The following is a 16,780-nucleotide window of genomic DNA, read 5'->3' as shown; positions in this document are numbered from 1 at the left end:
GAAGGACACGATGTTGTGCATCGTACGGTGTGAATGAAGCAAAGAAGGAAGTTTACTATGTGTGAACAACCTTCCATAAAACTATGGGTGTTGTAGTAGTTGCTGCCACGGTTCACCAACACCCGTTTGAATCATCGTGCCCGGCACATATCAAACTAGCATTACTAAAAGAACACACGTGTAGGAATTTGGTGAGATCCTGAATTTACCATGGACGTGGTCAAGTTGAGTGTAAGAAATGAGATCTGCGGGTAAGATTTGTATCTGTATGTGCACGTGGTGACATGTATAAAACTGCATTCCAAAATCGCTTGTGCGTATTTTAGTTGGAGAACAAAAATAGATTTTCTAATTGAACTTAACTTTTCTAGGAAAAAACTATTTCCACTTTCTACAACTTGAGATACTTCCCAGATCTGGCAAAACTTGCCGGCCTCTTTCCATAAGCCCAAAGAGGCCTAGTAAGCCCAGGCCCACTACCCTAGCTCTCCTTCCCCCCAGAAACACGAAACCGGAGCAAAGAAAAGAGATTAAAAGAAAAGAAAACAAATCAAATTAAAGAGAGAAAAATCTGGAAGCCGCCTCCCCCATCCCCACTCCGGCGCTCCATGCCTCCTGCCCCCCTCCCCGCCGCCGCCTCCACGAACCCCGGCCGCCTGTCCGCCGCCGCACGCCCCAGCACCCGGCGGCAGCGCCGCCGCCTCGCCCGCTAGCCGCCGCAGGGCCCCCCTCCTCCTGACCGCCGGACTTGGGCGGCGTCGGCGATGGCGCCGACCCGGAAGAAGCGCACGTCGTCGGCGGCGGCGGCCGCCGCCGCCGCCGCGCAGTGGAAGGTGGGCGACCTCGTGCTCGCCAAGCTCAAGGGCTACCCGGCGTGGCCGGCCATGGTGAGCTCTCTGATCTGGGCCTCCTTCTAGCGCTTTGGTGGCTTAGGGTTCCACTGTTCGTGCTCTCAGTTCGGGGAGCTTGTTTAGGGTTTCGTTCAAAAGTAGTAGTTCTTTTACCCCCGCAGATGATTCACAGTAACGAATGAGGTGTTTAGGTAGCTGTTTGCTCTGATTTGGTATTGATCTGCGCTATTTGGCGGTAGTTTAGGGTTCTGAGAACCGTGGAGGTAGTTGCTGGTAGCTCGGTCCGCGATTTTTTTTATTAAGGTTCCTGCTAAATCAATGCACTGAACTAGGATCTCGTGCCGCAAGCTCATGTATTTCTAGAATCTTGCTTCTAGCGAGGTTTAGTGGACGATTATAGTTCAGATCTCACCCTTTTGGCAATTGGGGCTCCATAGAGTTTTAATCTGTTCAGGGTCAGGTAGCTCAGCTTCGTTGGTTTTTGTTTTGGTACTGATGGTGCGGTGGATAGATGATAATCCTTTTGGGACAAATCTCGGCGCTTCACACTCATAAGATTTCTTTTTGAAGGTGGGTTTGCATTGGTAGCTATATAGTTCGGTGGAAGATGGTGATAAACCTGGCTGGTTGAAGGCGAACACCATCTTCTCTGAGATTAAGTTGTACCTAGTAAATGATAACCTGTCATGCACTTCCAGTTATTATGATGTTTACGCAGATGGAACAGGGCAGTGAAGTTACGCGTCAGCTTTGAGATATCATAGATTAACTATATATTGTCTCAAATGCTTATCTGATAATTTATGCCGTTAGGTACCTATCCAGTTTATATCCTTGAATTGGCTTCCTCTGCAGCTGTATGTAATGGTTATACATGTCCATGAAAATTTGGTAGCGGTTGTTTATGTGTTCTGTCCTGACCATCATAATATAGTGTAAAGGCAGTTGGGAGATCCTTAGACGGTGCCACAATCTTGCACTGTTCTTGTTGTCTATGTTCAAGTTTTCCATAGCGCGATTTAGCTCCTTGATGTTTGGCAATCGGCGGCCCATGTGGAGTAGTGAATGCCAGATAGTCCCACAATGGAACTCTACACTGAGTTGTGGAGCTGCAGCTGGAGTATATATAATACTATAATATACTTGTTAAGGGATTAGATGGGTGCATATGCACATGTGGGACTGTCGAAAATGGGCACTGTATTGCCCGGAGAATGGACCATCAAATTAGGTTTCCTCGGATTAGCGAATGAGGTTGGATAGTGGTCTTGCCATGCTGCACACCTTGTTTTAGTTAGGGGAACAGAAAATCTCATGATGCATGAGAGGTTAAGCATAATCTGTGATATCACGATCTCTTATCAAATTAAACACACGTGCATATATATATATATTTTTAGTTTGGGCACACTGGCATTGAGGTCTTTTTCACAATATGAATTTCACTTGGTGGCGATGTCTCCTTTTCTTTCGGTATTCCTTTTTTGGTTTTCTTGCTTTTGCTGGTCATTTGAAGATTTTAAGGGTTAATACGTAGAAAATATCCTTCTTACCCTTTGCTAACTCTAACGTTTACCTGCTGTCGTAATTTTTTGCTTTCAGATGCTCATGTACCTTATTTGGCAGATAACTCCTTGTTTTTTCGTCGCTTCAGCTATTAAGCATTTCCCCATATGACTACTGAATTCTCCACAACAGTTCTGTACGTGCTTGGTGTTGTTTTAGCCAGCCTTCCTGTTAATATGGATTGTTAACACTTGCCCGGGTTTAGCTTTTTTATGGCCTCTTGTTAATGAGAAAGTTCACAGATCCTGCAGTTGCTTTTCGCTATTTCTGGGAGAGTAGTTCTTTCCCCGTACACTTATTGCGAATATCGCTATGCTGTTAAGGCTTTCCATTTTCCATTTATACCTGATCCGTTTCATGGCTAGCTGTCTGTGTGAAATGCTGCGGTTTAGTGCAGTGATATTTGTTTGAACTGAAACTGAAAGATTACAGGCTTCACCATGAACACTTGATTTACGGATGTCCGTACTGTTACAGATAACTGAGCCGCAGGAATGGGGGCATTCTCCAATGAAAAAGAAGTTGCTGGTCTGCTTTTATGGAACTAAAGAGATGTAAGTTCTATTTTGTACTTAAGACTGTTTTTTTAATTTGCAGTTTCTGGTTGATGCACACTTTTGCTATATGCACCATTTGCTTGTGTGAAACTATTAAATAGTTTCTCACATTAGTTGTTGGATATTTTACAATAGTTAGTCTGCCCTATTGTTACATGAGATGCGAGGAGACATGGTATATACTTTTACTTCGGCAATCTATTGTATTTTCTATTGTGATGATGAACATATAGAGCACACCAGTGTTACCTTTTTTGTATTTGCATGCAGGCCATACATGGCTTTGTTATTTGTGCAAGTGTACATATATTGTTCTTGTTAGTTGTTACAATGACTGCACGAGATTGGGTTTTGGCTTTTGGTGCACTCAAGGTGTTTGCTCTTAATTTATGTGATTTTGACCTAATCAAAAGCTTGTTCTAGTTGAGAACTATGCACACTAGATGATACCCCACGCGATGCGGCGGGACTTCAAGCATCCTTCATGTTATAAACAGTTTCAAAGAATTGCTTGAAGCAAATTAATATGACATCAATTAATATATATAATAGATCATATTGATGCTTACATTGGAATTGTTGAACAAATACGTTTAGGTAAAAGACTTTGCACTAACATTGTTCGAAAAAAGACCTGGCACTAATATGACATATTCAAGCACTCGTATCCTCTTTTGGATTAGACCGACACCAAAAAGGTATTTATATATTCACTTGTACCTAAGTGTTGAATCTTGCAGAGTTAGTGACGTCAAAATTAAAAAGTAAATTGGGAATTGCTTTCGGGCTAGTGCTTTTTCGAGCAAACAAATTGAAATCACAAACATATCCTACGAGTTCACGTATGTAAATATTGCAATACTATGTTCATCCGCATATTGTAATGATACATGTATATTAGCTCACAACGTTTTTTCCAGTGGCCCACAGTTGTCTCCTTTTTATGCACCCTAGAAATGTATACGTGCTTCATAAGAACAGAAATATAATTACTTTTGCTTTCAAATTATATTGTTGCTTTTGCAGTATCACACATAATTATGTAAGACTCAGAATCGATAACAGAGTCAAAACATACCTGAAATCTGGGCGTTGAGCCACCGAGAGTAAGACAAACATCTGAATTAATCATCGACAATAGATGTTTATTTATCTCTTAAAGTTGCAGCAGAAGTGTGATGTAGGAATTATGGTTGCGGGTTCTGCCTTTCCTGTAGAATTTCTGACTTGGATATTTGTATCATCCGTATTCAGAAGAAAGCATGGATTAGAAATTAGAATCAGCTACCGCTGGAACTGTAGGTTACGGTAACTGAAAATGAGTTACCAATTATGAACTTCGATTGGCCTTGACACTCTTGGAAAAAGTATAGGTGTATCTTGGAAAATACCTTGAGAAATAAATATCAGGGGATAGCAATGGGAAATAATATGACCATGGGATCCTGCGTTCACTTTAGTCATGAATTGAAAAGAACCTTCCACCCACTTATGCAACATCTGATTTTCCTGCAGTGTAGTATTTTATTATCCTTGGCGTCAGTTTGAAAAATCACTAATCTTCACAAATAAAAGCACATATAACTAACAAAATCTTTGAGAAATATCCTTCCATAGGAGGTTGTAACATTTCGAGGTGAACTTGATCAGGCTGCAACTGCAAGGCAAGATGTGGTGCATACGGGGTGCATGCTTACATGGAGAATCCCTGCGGTTTGACCCGTTGAGGCACAGAAAACCAAAACTAAATAATTAAGCAAGAGAAGGGGATTGTTAGTAGTAGTACGAAAGAAACGTATTCGATAGCAAAAATTAGATCTGCAAGAAAGGTGTACAGCAACAGATCATTCCTCGCATATGTCGGTGTTCCATTATGAATAATCATAATTCCAAATAATCCAGAGAGAGAGAGAGAGATAGAGTGAGCAGCAGCAGCTACAGATCATTCCAAATACTCTAAAGCGAGACAGAGAGAGTAGCAGCAACAACAGATCATTCCTTGCATGAGACCATGATACATTGGGGTACAGGGCTAGGCCCCTAGAAGTACTCCTCTTGGCATAGACTTAAAATTGTGAGGATTGGAAGAGACAGGAAGTAAGAGATGATTGGTGAAATAGGAGGAGTGGGACATGAACCGGGAGAGAATAGGGAGAGTTGCACATGAGTAGAATAAATGGCAAGATAAGTGGGAAGGGAATATGTGAAGGCGCCCACGCATGGTAGTTAGACGGTTTATTTACTTGTATTTGTTGATTATCAAATAAAAATCTAAACAAAACATAGAATAATTTGCTGACATGGCAGTTTGCTGAGGTGGATAGGCTGCATGTTGAGAGAAATAGTTAGTGGGGATGAACTATTTAGTTATTATAGATACTATTCTGGATTCAGCAATATGCTGTGGGCACAGTAGGGCAAATCTAGGAAACGTATTTAAGATAAGGACAGCATACTATCATCGCTTATGATTCTTTTCAGTCTAAATTGTTAGGAGTTCCCTTGGATGGCCCCTAATATTTACCTTAGCCCTCAAGCTTAGTTGTAATTTCAATTCTCTACCTATTTGTCTTTTCTTAATAAATCCTCTCTTCAATCATCACACAATCTTAGTATGTCTAACTAGTTAACGGGCAGGTTAGAATCAGTAAAGTGCAATTCAATTAAAAATCAGGGATGATACCTCTGAACAAGTACTTAGTGCGTACAATTTTTTAATAGATGCATAGTTTTGGACGAAATACTAAGAACACATGAACTTTCTAGAGAGGCTGTAATGATAATTTGCCGTCGTAAAAAGTGTCGAAAATGATAAATAGCTCTGTGATGCGATCTTTATAGTAAACAACTTGACAGCAATGAAAGTTAAGCATCCGTGTTCTTTTTTGAATGTCCTCAATGCTAGACATGGTTTGAGTTCTGTTGGGTTTTCCTAATGCACTTCGAATTCTGTTGGGTTTTCCTATTTTGGAATTAGTTGGTGCTGGCATGGTTTGTCCCATAGCATGAAGTATAGTACACACTCATTATCAAAAGTTACTGCTTTTGGGGCATGACAAAAAGATTGGAATGTCAATTTCTTATACTTCAGATCAATACAACTTCCTATGTTGATAACAGCTTCCATTCTAGACTTTGTGTATTAGTCATTGTGATGAAACTTTAATGGTGTAGAATCTTCTCTTGGAAATAAACCGGACATATTAGAAACATGTTGGCTTTGTTTGAGGTTTGTTTTTGTATATATAAACAAGTCATGGTCACACTTGCTCCACCATGTAAAAACGAAAAAGCTTTTCTGTCGAGTACAAGTTGGCAAGTCGGACACAGGCAACTCACACACCACACTGAGGGGATATTCAGTCCTTCCTCCCGTTTTCACGCATGGAACCACCACCAAGAAGGCATACAAAAATTCAAAGATTGTTACAAGATGCATCTACCATACAGCCATACCACAAATTTGTCAATGTTGTCTCATTTTACATTACCTTATGATTGTCTTTCTGTCCGTAGGTAGCATGGTACCTCCGTAAGGGGAGGAATCATCATATATATTTTCTATCACACCACTCATACACACACATATGCATGCATCAAACACCTTCTCTCCCACCACTAGACCACAGACCCATCCATGGCCATCTTAAAATCTAATTATACAATGTTAGGAATGGTTAAAATGAACAGCCTCAGCCGGAGATGCTTCTATCTCACAGCAGTTGCACTCTTGATGGCTATCATGTTTACACATTTTATTTTTTTACTCGACTATTATCAATCCAGATTTTTGAATGTTTGTATCTGACATTAGTTCCTAATTTTGTAGTGCTTTCTGCAATTATGCTGACCTTGAGGCGTTCACTGAAGAGAAAAAGAAATCTCTACTTGTTAAACGACATGGGAAAGGAGCAGATTTTGTCCGAGCAGTGAAGGAAATAGTAGAAATTTTTGATTCTATGAAGAAAGAGGACAATGATAACAGTGGTTTGGGCCCTGCCAAAAATAGCAGCAATTTGGACACTGGAGGTCCTGAAGACGGTTCTGATTTGGCCAATGACAACAAGCTTGATGGCAACCCTGCCTCTCCCATGGATCACAGCATGGCCAGTACTCCTGGGTCTAATATTGCTGCATTGGAGAGTGAACACTGTGTTGTGAACTCTGCACCTGATGAGCCTACTAGTTCATTTTCAAAGAGGAGACAAAATAATGCTCAGCAACTAGATTCTTTTACTCATGGTAATCTTGCATCAGCACGGAGGCCAAGAAGTTCATTAGGTGCTGATCATAGGACCCGGGATTCTTGTGGGCTGAATGGTCCCAATCTGCCTTCTGTTGACATGATCCTTGAGGATAAGCAGGAAGGCTCTTCTCGACATAAATTTATAGGCGATGCCAAATCCAACTCGGATTTTCTTTCAGCTAAGAAGGGTGTTATGCTGTTCAGTTGCAGTCAAGGCACCTCAAGTCAATCTGGAACCTCAGGGAATGGTAATGATGAGAAAAACTCGAGTTCTGCAAATGTAGAAAACACCCTCAATGTTGAAGTATGTCAAACTGTCATGGATAGAGAAGATAATCTGAATGAAGTGCAAGATATTCCCACAAGCACAACAGTTACATTTAAAAGAAAGCGAAAGCCAGACACAAATGATATTAATAATTCTGTAATTAGTATGGTACCACATATGGATGAAGAATTGCAGCCTAAGTCAAGTGGAAACACACCAGATTCTCCCAATTCAGGGAATGAAGTCAATAAGTCAGATGGAGATGACCACTTGCCACTAGTAAAAAGGGCACGGGTTAGGATGGGAAGACCCCAGCTGGAGGACTCCATTGTTGACGAGCCTGATATTTCTGATAACAAAACAGAGTTGGCCATGCCTGTAGATCAATGTTATCATCAAGACCTTTCTTCAGTAGCGGGAAAGGATTATCCAGCTGACGAGGCCCCCCCTGGCATAGATCCTTCACCTGAAGTAGATATATCTCTGGCATCAGGAAAGGATCATTCAGCTGACAAGGTTCCTCCTAGCTTAGATCCTTCACCCAAAGTAGACCTGTCTCTGGCGTCAGGAGAAGTTCAGACTGCTTGCAGTAACAAAGAATGTCAATCAAAGGTTCTGACATTGGATGAAGAAGCTGCTTTGCCTCCATCTAAACGCCTACATCGTGCCTTAGAGGCTATGTCTGCTAATGCAGCTGAAACTATTACTGATCTGCCAGAAGTGAATAAGCCAAAGGACTTTATCCTGAAGCCTAGCACAACTTCAATAGCAAGATCGCCTTCTAATAACTCTGCAGATGCACCTCTCAAAAGTCCAAAAACTGCACCAACTAAAAGCTCGGAAATTTGTGCAACTGCTTTAGATACCCCAACTTCTCAAAAGTATGACCCTCTACCAGTCATAGTAAACAACGACTCCCCTTTGTCTGTTTCTTTGGAATTTACAAACGGCGACAATCATGATCTTCCAAAAGACGAAGTTTGCAATAGGGTTGATGATGTCTGTGGAAAGTCTCCAACCTGTTCCTTGGAGTCGAAAGAGCCTGCTGTTGTATCTGAACTTGATCAATTGCCTTCGGGGAAAGCAAGTAGAAATGAGCTGGCAGATCCAATTACCAACTCTAGTCAAGATTTTAGCAAAAATATTGATGGGTCATCTTATCCACTTGGCCCGGCAAAGACGGTTGTGTCAGGCGCTAATGAAGATTGCAATACCTTGCCACATGATGAGCCAGTTTTGGCTGAACCAACAGTCTGTGTGGTTGATAGAACAAGTGTCTCTTCGCTGGTTACTAAAGTTACATGCGGCCAGTCTGTTGCAGGCGCCCAAGCATTTTGAAACGTAAGCCTTATTTTTCCTGTCAAACCAAATCTTCCATTTCTTAGATACATAAGCGCGATTTTCTACATAGGTAAGACATATTGCACACACCTTCACCTTAATTAACTAATTCTAATAATCTTGGGTATCTATGTGTTCTGGCCTAGCACATTTCATGTAGTCACTTACAAATGTGTCTTAGAACTCTTAATGCAATAATATATATTGGATGCATTCTTCTCTGCATATTTTTGGGCTGCAAAAGCAAGATTGAGGGTTTGGTGCACTTTCTAGGCAGAATTGAGCTAGTGCATCCATATTTGAATGTACAGATAAAGATGGATGCTGATTATTCCGTAAACTTGAGCTATTGGTGCTTGTTCAGTCACCACCCCATCCAGTCAAATGAAGCAATGTTGTTGGATGTGTGCAGACGACATCGTAATTTTACTAGATCCTATAAACATATAACTATAGAAATTAAGTGTAAAACATATGTTTGGAGACTGTTGATTTCTGAAATATCACTTGTTTGTAACCGGAGGAGTATGTTCTAACAGTATCCGGCAGTCTAAAAGTATAAGTTGGAGCTGCTTCATTGGGTGAAAAGTATAAGTTCAGTTTGGCCTCTATGGGTGATATTATTAATTGTTGGTTCAGTCTTCCTATCTTATCACAAATGGACATATTTGTCTGTACTAGTAATATAGTATATATGTGTAATTCATTCTTCTGCAAGCAGTTTATAATTGGTAGGGAACATGCTAAAGAAGCTACTCTTAGCTGATATAAAAATCTTTGTTTACCCTAGGTGAATATGTGCATAATTCATTAATCTGCAAGCATTTCAAAATTTCTAAGGTACATGCTAAAGAAGGTATTCTTCGCTGATGTAAAAAGTCTTTGTTGAGTCCAGGTGACTTGTGAAACACAAATTATGCTCTCCATCTTTGCGGGTGTTTGGGACTGTTGTACAAAGGATCAAATAATCTTATGTTCTGCTATTTTAATCTTTGGTATTTCGTATCTGTACCTTATAAAGTCTTATGTCGATCACTCCGAAAGGCTTCACAGCAGTTTCATTGGTTCATCTTGTAGGCATGGTTCTTCAGCAATGTCACTAAAAGAATCTGACCGGAGAATGAACCCAAAGGATACTAGTTTATCTCCGGACTCAATGCCAATGAAAGAACTTATTGCGGCTGCACATGCTCGGAGATTGTCTCAACCAACTTCTTTCATAGACAGTTTTTTAGATTCCAATGTTATTTCACCTTCGGCGAATATACCTTCAGCTAAGGAAGGATCAGGTGGCAGGTGCTCACCTTCAAATAATAATACAATAAGGTCTGCATCAGATAGGGTTCATACTCAACAGAATAGTGGTACAATTCTTTTTGACGACATGGAACAGAAGAGCTTGAACAAATTACCAGGTCATGATGAAGCCAGGTCAGCACGTAGGGCCTTTGAAAATTTCCTTGGTACATTAACAAGAACCAAAGAATGTATAGCTCGTGCAACCCGTCTTGCACTGGATTGTGCTAAGCATGGCATTGCTGGAGAGGTTAGACCATGCAATACTCTTCAGTCTGCACTTTTCATATACAAGCATATTTTTGTTGGACCTTTGTATTGCCTACTGCCACACCGTGTTTATTGTTGTTGCTAATGACCATGTACTTGCTTGAACGGTTGTAGTTGGTAGATTTTAAAGGAGTGGTCCATCTTTTAATTTGTTACAACTCAGACTGATTCTGATGGCATTTTCTTGTTGCTAGTGCTATGCAATGAGGATAAGCATGGCATTTTGATGACATAAGCTAGACATTAGTACTATTCTAATACCACTATTGTTTGACCAAACCAATTTGTAGCCTTCAGTCTTACATCTAGAAGATTGTACTCTTTTATGACCATCCTGCTACTTAGTGTGGTTGACGTCCTCTTATAGATGCATCTTTTCTGTGTTCGAGAGTCTAGGTAATGGATGTCATCATTGAACGCCTGGAAAAAGAATCAAATTTGTATAAAAGGGTGGACCTGTTCTTCCTTGTTGATTCAATAATCCAATGCTGTCGCAATCAGAAAGGTACTCGCATCGTTTTCTCATGTTTTCTCCCAGCATTTCTTGTGTAGAATTTTTCAAGCTACTGTCATACATCTTCTAGGTGGAGTTGGCGATGCCTACCCTTCTCTTATCCAAGCAGTCCTGCCAAGAATACTATATGCTTCAGCTCCCCCTGGAAATTTTGCATGGGAAAATCGAAGGCAATGTCTGAAGGCAAGTTTTTTTCCAGTGCCCTAATTAGGACAGATAATATAGTAGTATGGTTATACCATTTTTCACACGCCTGTGTCATGATGATTAGGTTTTGAAACTCTGGCTTGAGAGGAAAACCCTTTCAGAATACATCATTCGTCATCATATTAAAGAGCTTGAAGCTCTTAATGAGGCAGCATTTGGAACCTCTCGTCGTCCTTCAGGGACAGAGAGAGCTTTAAATGACCCTTTGCGGGATAATGAAGGAATGCTTGTAGATGAATATGGAAGGTATAGCTCTCCTTTTGCATTGTGAGATACTATATCTACGCTTCCCGAGCGTACAGCTGAGGTTTGTTTATAATGGTCAATTGATTCTGTTACTGCATAGTTTTGTATCGCTAGCTTGTGGGGTATTTGGGATATTTTTATTTGTGTTCTTTATAAGTACCTGAAAGGAAAAAAACATCATTCACGGGTTCATGATTTCATGGTGCATATAGAGTTATAGGCTTATAGCAAAGAAGTACCTTCTCTCAAGTGTGGTTCTTGTAATTTGTGTCATTTTGGATTAGAATATTAGATAGTGGTGGATAGTCAAAAGCAGCTCGCTGCAGCATCCTACCTATAAGTGCACAGGTAGCAGCAAAGGGCCAAAATCTCAATACGTTGTTGCAAAGATGAATAGATGGTCTTTCTGACTGTTCGTGATTGAGAAAAAGAAAAGATTTCTAGAAAATTTGATAATCTTGGTGAATTTGAAGTTTTGAACTTTAGCTAAACTTGCAAAACCAAAAACGGCTACATTGTTCAAATAGTATGTAATGGCAGATGTTAAGCACCAGGAGACAAATAGTTGATGCTGTTCTTTGTTGACTGTAACAAGTTGCTGTGATCTGTTTTTTAACCATCTGGGATGCTGCGGATTAGCATTTAGATACGGTGGGCACATGGCACACGTACTTTGTATATCACATTCTGCAACATAAATGGAAATGAAGAAATCAGTTTCACAAGATCGGGCACAAAATATAAAACACATAGTTTAATGCGAGGGTGTTGATATGGTGTTTAGAATGCCAAATGCTAGTATATGACTAGTACGGGATTTAAGGTGTTTAGAGGACTCAAAACATACAAATAATTTTTTGTAATAATTTGTATTTTTCTCAGGTATGCTATAATTTCATATGGGTAACAACTGCTGCTGTGGACGAGTGCTCTGCTATATTATGTTTGTATACTAAAGAATATGTTAAGTATTATCCTTGCATGATTAGATTACTCTTTGCAGCAATACTGGTTTCCATCTTCCAAATTTAATCGGCACAAAACTACTTGATGAGGAAGGAAGCTCCTCTGAGGATAGGAGCTTTGAAGCTGTTACTCCTGAACATGAATCTGCTGGTGCTAATGAGCAAGAAGGGACTTCTCAAGTGGATGGGGCGAAGCATCGACTTGTCTTTGAAGAAGTGAATGGTGATCTCGAGATGGAAGATGTAGCCCCATCATCTGAAGCTAAAGTTAGGTCTGCACCTGATCTAACTGATGCTAGGTGTACAGTAACTAATCGAAATGTCAATTCTGTTCCTCCGCTACCTGATGACAAACCCCCAACTCCGCCCCCATTGCCATCATCTCCACCACCTCTACCACGTCCACCCTATCCTGTCTTTCAAGGTTCGCAGGTTCAAGGTGCATCTCATTTGGCAGCTGATCGAGTCGATCCAGATAATTTAAGAGTATGCAGTTCCGTTGTTTGTGTAATAAGATCACTATATTTTTATTTATTTATGGTGAATCTAATGAAATGATTCTTTGCAGAATGTTCAAGATCAGCACCCTCATTCTATTCCAAACAATCGAGGCAACATGGATCCTTGTGTGGTTCCGCTTCAGCCTCCGGTGCCCTATACTTCTGGATGTGCAGGGCATACAAATCAAATACTTCCACCGCCACCGCTGCCTCCACCACCTCCTCCACCACCCGTCGCACAATTCCATCCTCCTGGACCCCATGGAAATTTTTCTGGCCCCCCAGTACCGCACCATGGAAATAACTTTCACCATCCACCATCAGCACCACTGCCTAATAATGCATACCATTTGCATCCACCACCACCGCATCCACCAGGTCCTCCAAATCAGTTCCCATATATGCCACCCGAACCCCATCAAAGAATACAACCTTGGAATTGTAATTCTCCCTATCCCGAGGGATATCAGTATAATGGACATGACAGAGGACCCCATCCATTCGACAGGAGACATCACTTTGATGATAGATGGCATCACTTTGACGATAGAGGGCGGCATTTCAATGATGGAGGGCATCATTTTGATGCTGGAGGACATTACTTCGATGATGGACCATATCACTATGATGATAGAGGGCATCACTTCAATGATAGAGGACAAATGCACCCTGAAGCTGTGGATAGAGGAGGGTTTCCTCCACATTTTGGACCAGGTATTTTCCTTGTTTAGCTATCATCAATTTGAAGTTTTGCATTTGTTGAATGCTAGGTCCATCGGCGACTTTGATACTGATCAAGTGTGTTCTAGTCAGTATCCACTTACTGATCAAACTATTTCTACAATTGTTCAGATCCCCCGTATCCAGACCATTTTGATCATGGGCGGCCCTTGGACCATCCGCCAGGTCCTTGTGCCGGGTGGGCAATGCCGCCTAGGAGATCGAAGTTTCCTCCTGGCTCCAGACATTCAATGGATCCACCGATTTCCCATGAAGGAGGTATGCTTTCATGTTGCACTTTGCTCTTATACCAGTCACATCAGTTCGCTTCAGCTGTGCTTCGCACTCGCACATCTCCATGCTCTCCAAACTGCCTTGTCAAGAGTAGATATTTTTGCTTCTCAAAAGAAGAGAGGAAGGAAAAAAGCAAACTGTTTTTGCCATCTATTCAAACGTTTCAGTAATAGCAACATTGCAAGCTGAATGTGTTACCTCATTGCATATCAGGTTGGAGGAGGCAAGGAAGACACAATAATGATAGATTTCATAGATGACTAGGCAGAAGCTTTGTGTCTCGATACTCAAACCATGCTGAGCCTCATCTGCGGTACTCCTCACACTTTCTATTATAGTGTGAAATGATATCAGCGTCCACAGCATCGTTTTTCTACACCTTCCTGTTTTCATGCTCAGTTAAGCTGTTATCTTGGCAGATTAGCAGTAACGGACTAATGGTTACCGGAAGAGGGATAATTTCTGACTATTTAATGGTACAATACTTTGTTTCACATTTGATTTTATAGTTGCTTGGGGGCACTATTTATCTTACACATCACATGCATTGTTTTCCAGGTTATAGAGTTTAGGTTTCTTTCTTGTCATTGGTGAGCCGTGAAGAGATCTCCAGTGTCTCCATTCGTGGGTGGGCTTAGCATGAAATCTCTTTGCAAAAGAAGAGATGGAACGGCCCCAGTTGTACATATGTATCTCACCATTCTTCTGCAAATGCAGAAGTGGAAGGTACTCTAGAGCTGTTATGTATCAATTTTTTTAGTTAGCCTTACAGTCTACCGTGTTACTGAGAAATTCTTCAATATTGATTCCCCAATCAGGTATCCCTTTGTAATCCAACTGTCATTTCAAGTACCTTCTGGAACCATCATCTGACAGTGTATATGGCCATAATTTGGATGTTTTTTTGGGCATGCCAAGACTGGATTAACAACATGTGTTTCTTGAGTAGACTACATTTAGATTTTACCAGTGTTTTTTTTACACTGGGTAATACAGTTTATAAACGTTTGAGTGTTTAATTTTAAAAAGGGCAGTGCTGATCGAGATCTATGCCCACGATCACTCGCCTCCCAAGCTGTTTGATCTTCATAAAATGTGAAATCTGGGCCATCTGATCCTTGCACCCCACTAAATTGTACATCTGCAGCAGGTTAAAGCCTTGTGAAAAGCATGGGAGCATTTTGAAAACATTAGTATAGCAACACAATATGAGTATGCACCAAATCTCTACTGGCCGCATCAAATCCCCATCCCTACTAGCAAATCGGTAGGAAATTCTAACACTGTGCAGCATGGGAAAAGAACGTTTGTAGTTCCCTCGACTAGACGTGATGTACAACTACGTGACCTGTCCGTTTGGGTGGATACACGGACGGAGCCCCATGTCCACATGTCTGTTTGGATCGCGCTGTCAGATTGAGTCACGGTCATAGAAGTTACCATTTGCCTCTAAATTCACTATAAAAGCATAAAAAATCATAAAAAATATATAAATAAGTTTAAATGTTTAAGATTTATTACATAAGATTATTGTCCATGTATTCAACGATAATATTCAAATAAAAATGTAAAATGATACAAATGGCCTACGCATTGTTTTCTTCCGGACTTTCTTCATTGTTGTTTGCAGCATTGTTACCAACATGCGCCCACATGTGCTCAACCAAAACAGCCTGGAGCTGGTTGTGTACAGCTAGATCCCGAATTTCGTGGTGCACATGGAGGATATGCCGGACCACCTTTAGGAGTAACCAACTCTCCCTGGCCATCCCACTCATTATCAAACAGTGAATCATCCCACTCTATCTCAACAATCATGGTGTCTGACGATAGCCCAACGAGCTTGGAGGATGCCAAACGCCCACTCGACATCTTTCCGGGCTGCCTCTTGCTCTTTGGCAAACCTTGCCTCCTGCTCTGAGTTGGGATCGAGTGTAGCCCAAGGTGGATAGATATCATCAACAAGGTAGTATCCCTTGTGATAGTGGTGGTCATTGATCTCAAAATCCACATTAGGGACTGACCGTACGCTAGCCTATGAACACCGGAGAGCGTTGCAGCACATTGATGTCATTGTGCGAGCCGGCCATTCCGAAGAATGAGTACCAAATCCATGTGTCATGTGAAGCAACAACTTCAAGAATCACTGTGCACCCCTCAGAATGGCCGATGTACGCCTCCCGCAAGCCAAAGGGGCAATTCTTCCACTCCCAGTGCATGCAGTCTATGCTGCCAAGCATCCCAGGAAACCCCCTGGAAGCGTTGATCGACAACAGACGGGCTGTGTCCTCTGCATTAAGTTGTTGCAGATATTGTTCTCCGAACACACCGATCACTGCTAACTTGTACATCGCTTCCAAGCAGCTCGACTCGCTCATGCGCATGTACTCATCTATGAAATCACCGACAACACCATATGCGAGCATCCTAATCGCTGCCGTGCATTTCTGATACGAGGAGAGGCCTAGCTTGCCAATTGCATCCACTTTGGCGCAAAAGTAGTTGTCGTAGACCTTGACGTCATCCATTATCCAGGTGAACAACGGTCTGGACATCCAAAAACGACGGCGAAACATGACCGGCGTGAACAATGCCTTGCGGTAGAAGTAGTCGTTGATGAGCATGTTGTGGTCGCGTTCTCTTTTACGGTCCAACGCGACCACGCGCCCCGGCAAGGGCACCCGGTACACGGGGATCTGCGAGACATTGTGCTCGTGGATGATCAGCGCAGTGATACGTCTCAAACGTATCTTTAATTTTTGATGCTCCATGCTTATTTTACACCAATTCATATGTGATTTGCTTACACTTCGTTGCACTTTTACATGATTTCCGGCACTAACCTATTAACAAGATGCCATAGTGTCAGTTCCCTGTTTTCTGCTATTTTTGTATTTCAGAAAAGTTGTACAGGAAATATTTTTGGAATTGGACGAAAC

The 16,780-nt window shown here is 41.4% G+C and overlaps 2 protein-coding genes across 2 annotated transcripts; one reads left to right on the top strand and one right to left on the bottom strand.

Moving 5' to 3' along the window:
- Window positions 1-570: 570 nt before the first annotated feature.
- Window positions 571-14,772, top strand: LOC127331833 (protein HUA2-LIKE 3-like). Its single transcript, XM_071825983.1, is given in 13 exon segments — window positions 571-887; window positions 2,895-2,971; window positions 6,804-8,828; window positions 9,907-10,375; window positions 10,792-10,900; window positions 10,980-11,092; window positions 11,181-11,362; window positions 12,366-12,813; window positions 12,896-13,541; window positions 13,680-13,826; window positions 14,055-14,154; window positions 14,261-14,317; window positions 14,400-14,772. Coding segments are annotated over 11 exon segments (4,386 nt in total). The 5' UTR covers window positions 571-764; the 3' UTR covers window positions 14,102-14,154; window positions 14,261-14,317; window positions 14,400-14,772.
- A 480-nt stretch (window positions 14,773-15,252) lies between these two features.
- Window positions 15,253-16,465, bottom strand: LOC139835453 (uncharacterized). The gene is made up of 2 exons (XM_071825306.1): window positions 16,120-16,465; window positions 15,253-15,299 (listed from the first exon to the last, which is right to left on the bottom strand). The coding sequence occupies exons 1-2, from the start codon at window positions 16,463-16,465 to the stop codon at window positions 15,253-15,255; spliced, it is 393 nt and encodes a 130-aa protein (XP_071681407.1).
- Between the last annotated feature and the right edge of the window lie 315 nt (window positions 16,466-16,780).

Source organism: Lolium perenne, chromosome 2 (assembly GCF_019359855.2).
Source record: "Lolium perenne isolate Kyuss_39 chromosome 2, Kyuss_2.0, whole genome shotgun sequence".
Classification (NCBI taxonomy): Eukaryota; Viridiplantae; Streptophyta; class Magnoliopsida; order Poales; family Poaceae; genus Lolium; species Lolium perenne.
This window is presented reverse-complemented; position numbering and strand designations above follow the sequence as displayed.

Bases quoted from the DNA above. Each gene is read 5' to 3' on its own strand.
- LOC139835453 (XM_071825306.1), bottom strand. From the start codon at position 16,465: ATGCTCATCAACGACTACTTCTACCGCAAGGCATTGTTCACGCCGGTC. The intron at 15,300-16,119 runs GTCTGTTGTCGA...ATGCTTTTATAG, and splicing joins TAATGCAGAGGACACAGCCC to TGAATTTAGAGGCAAATGGT.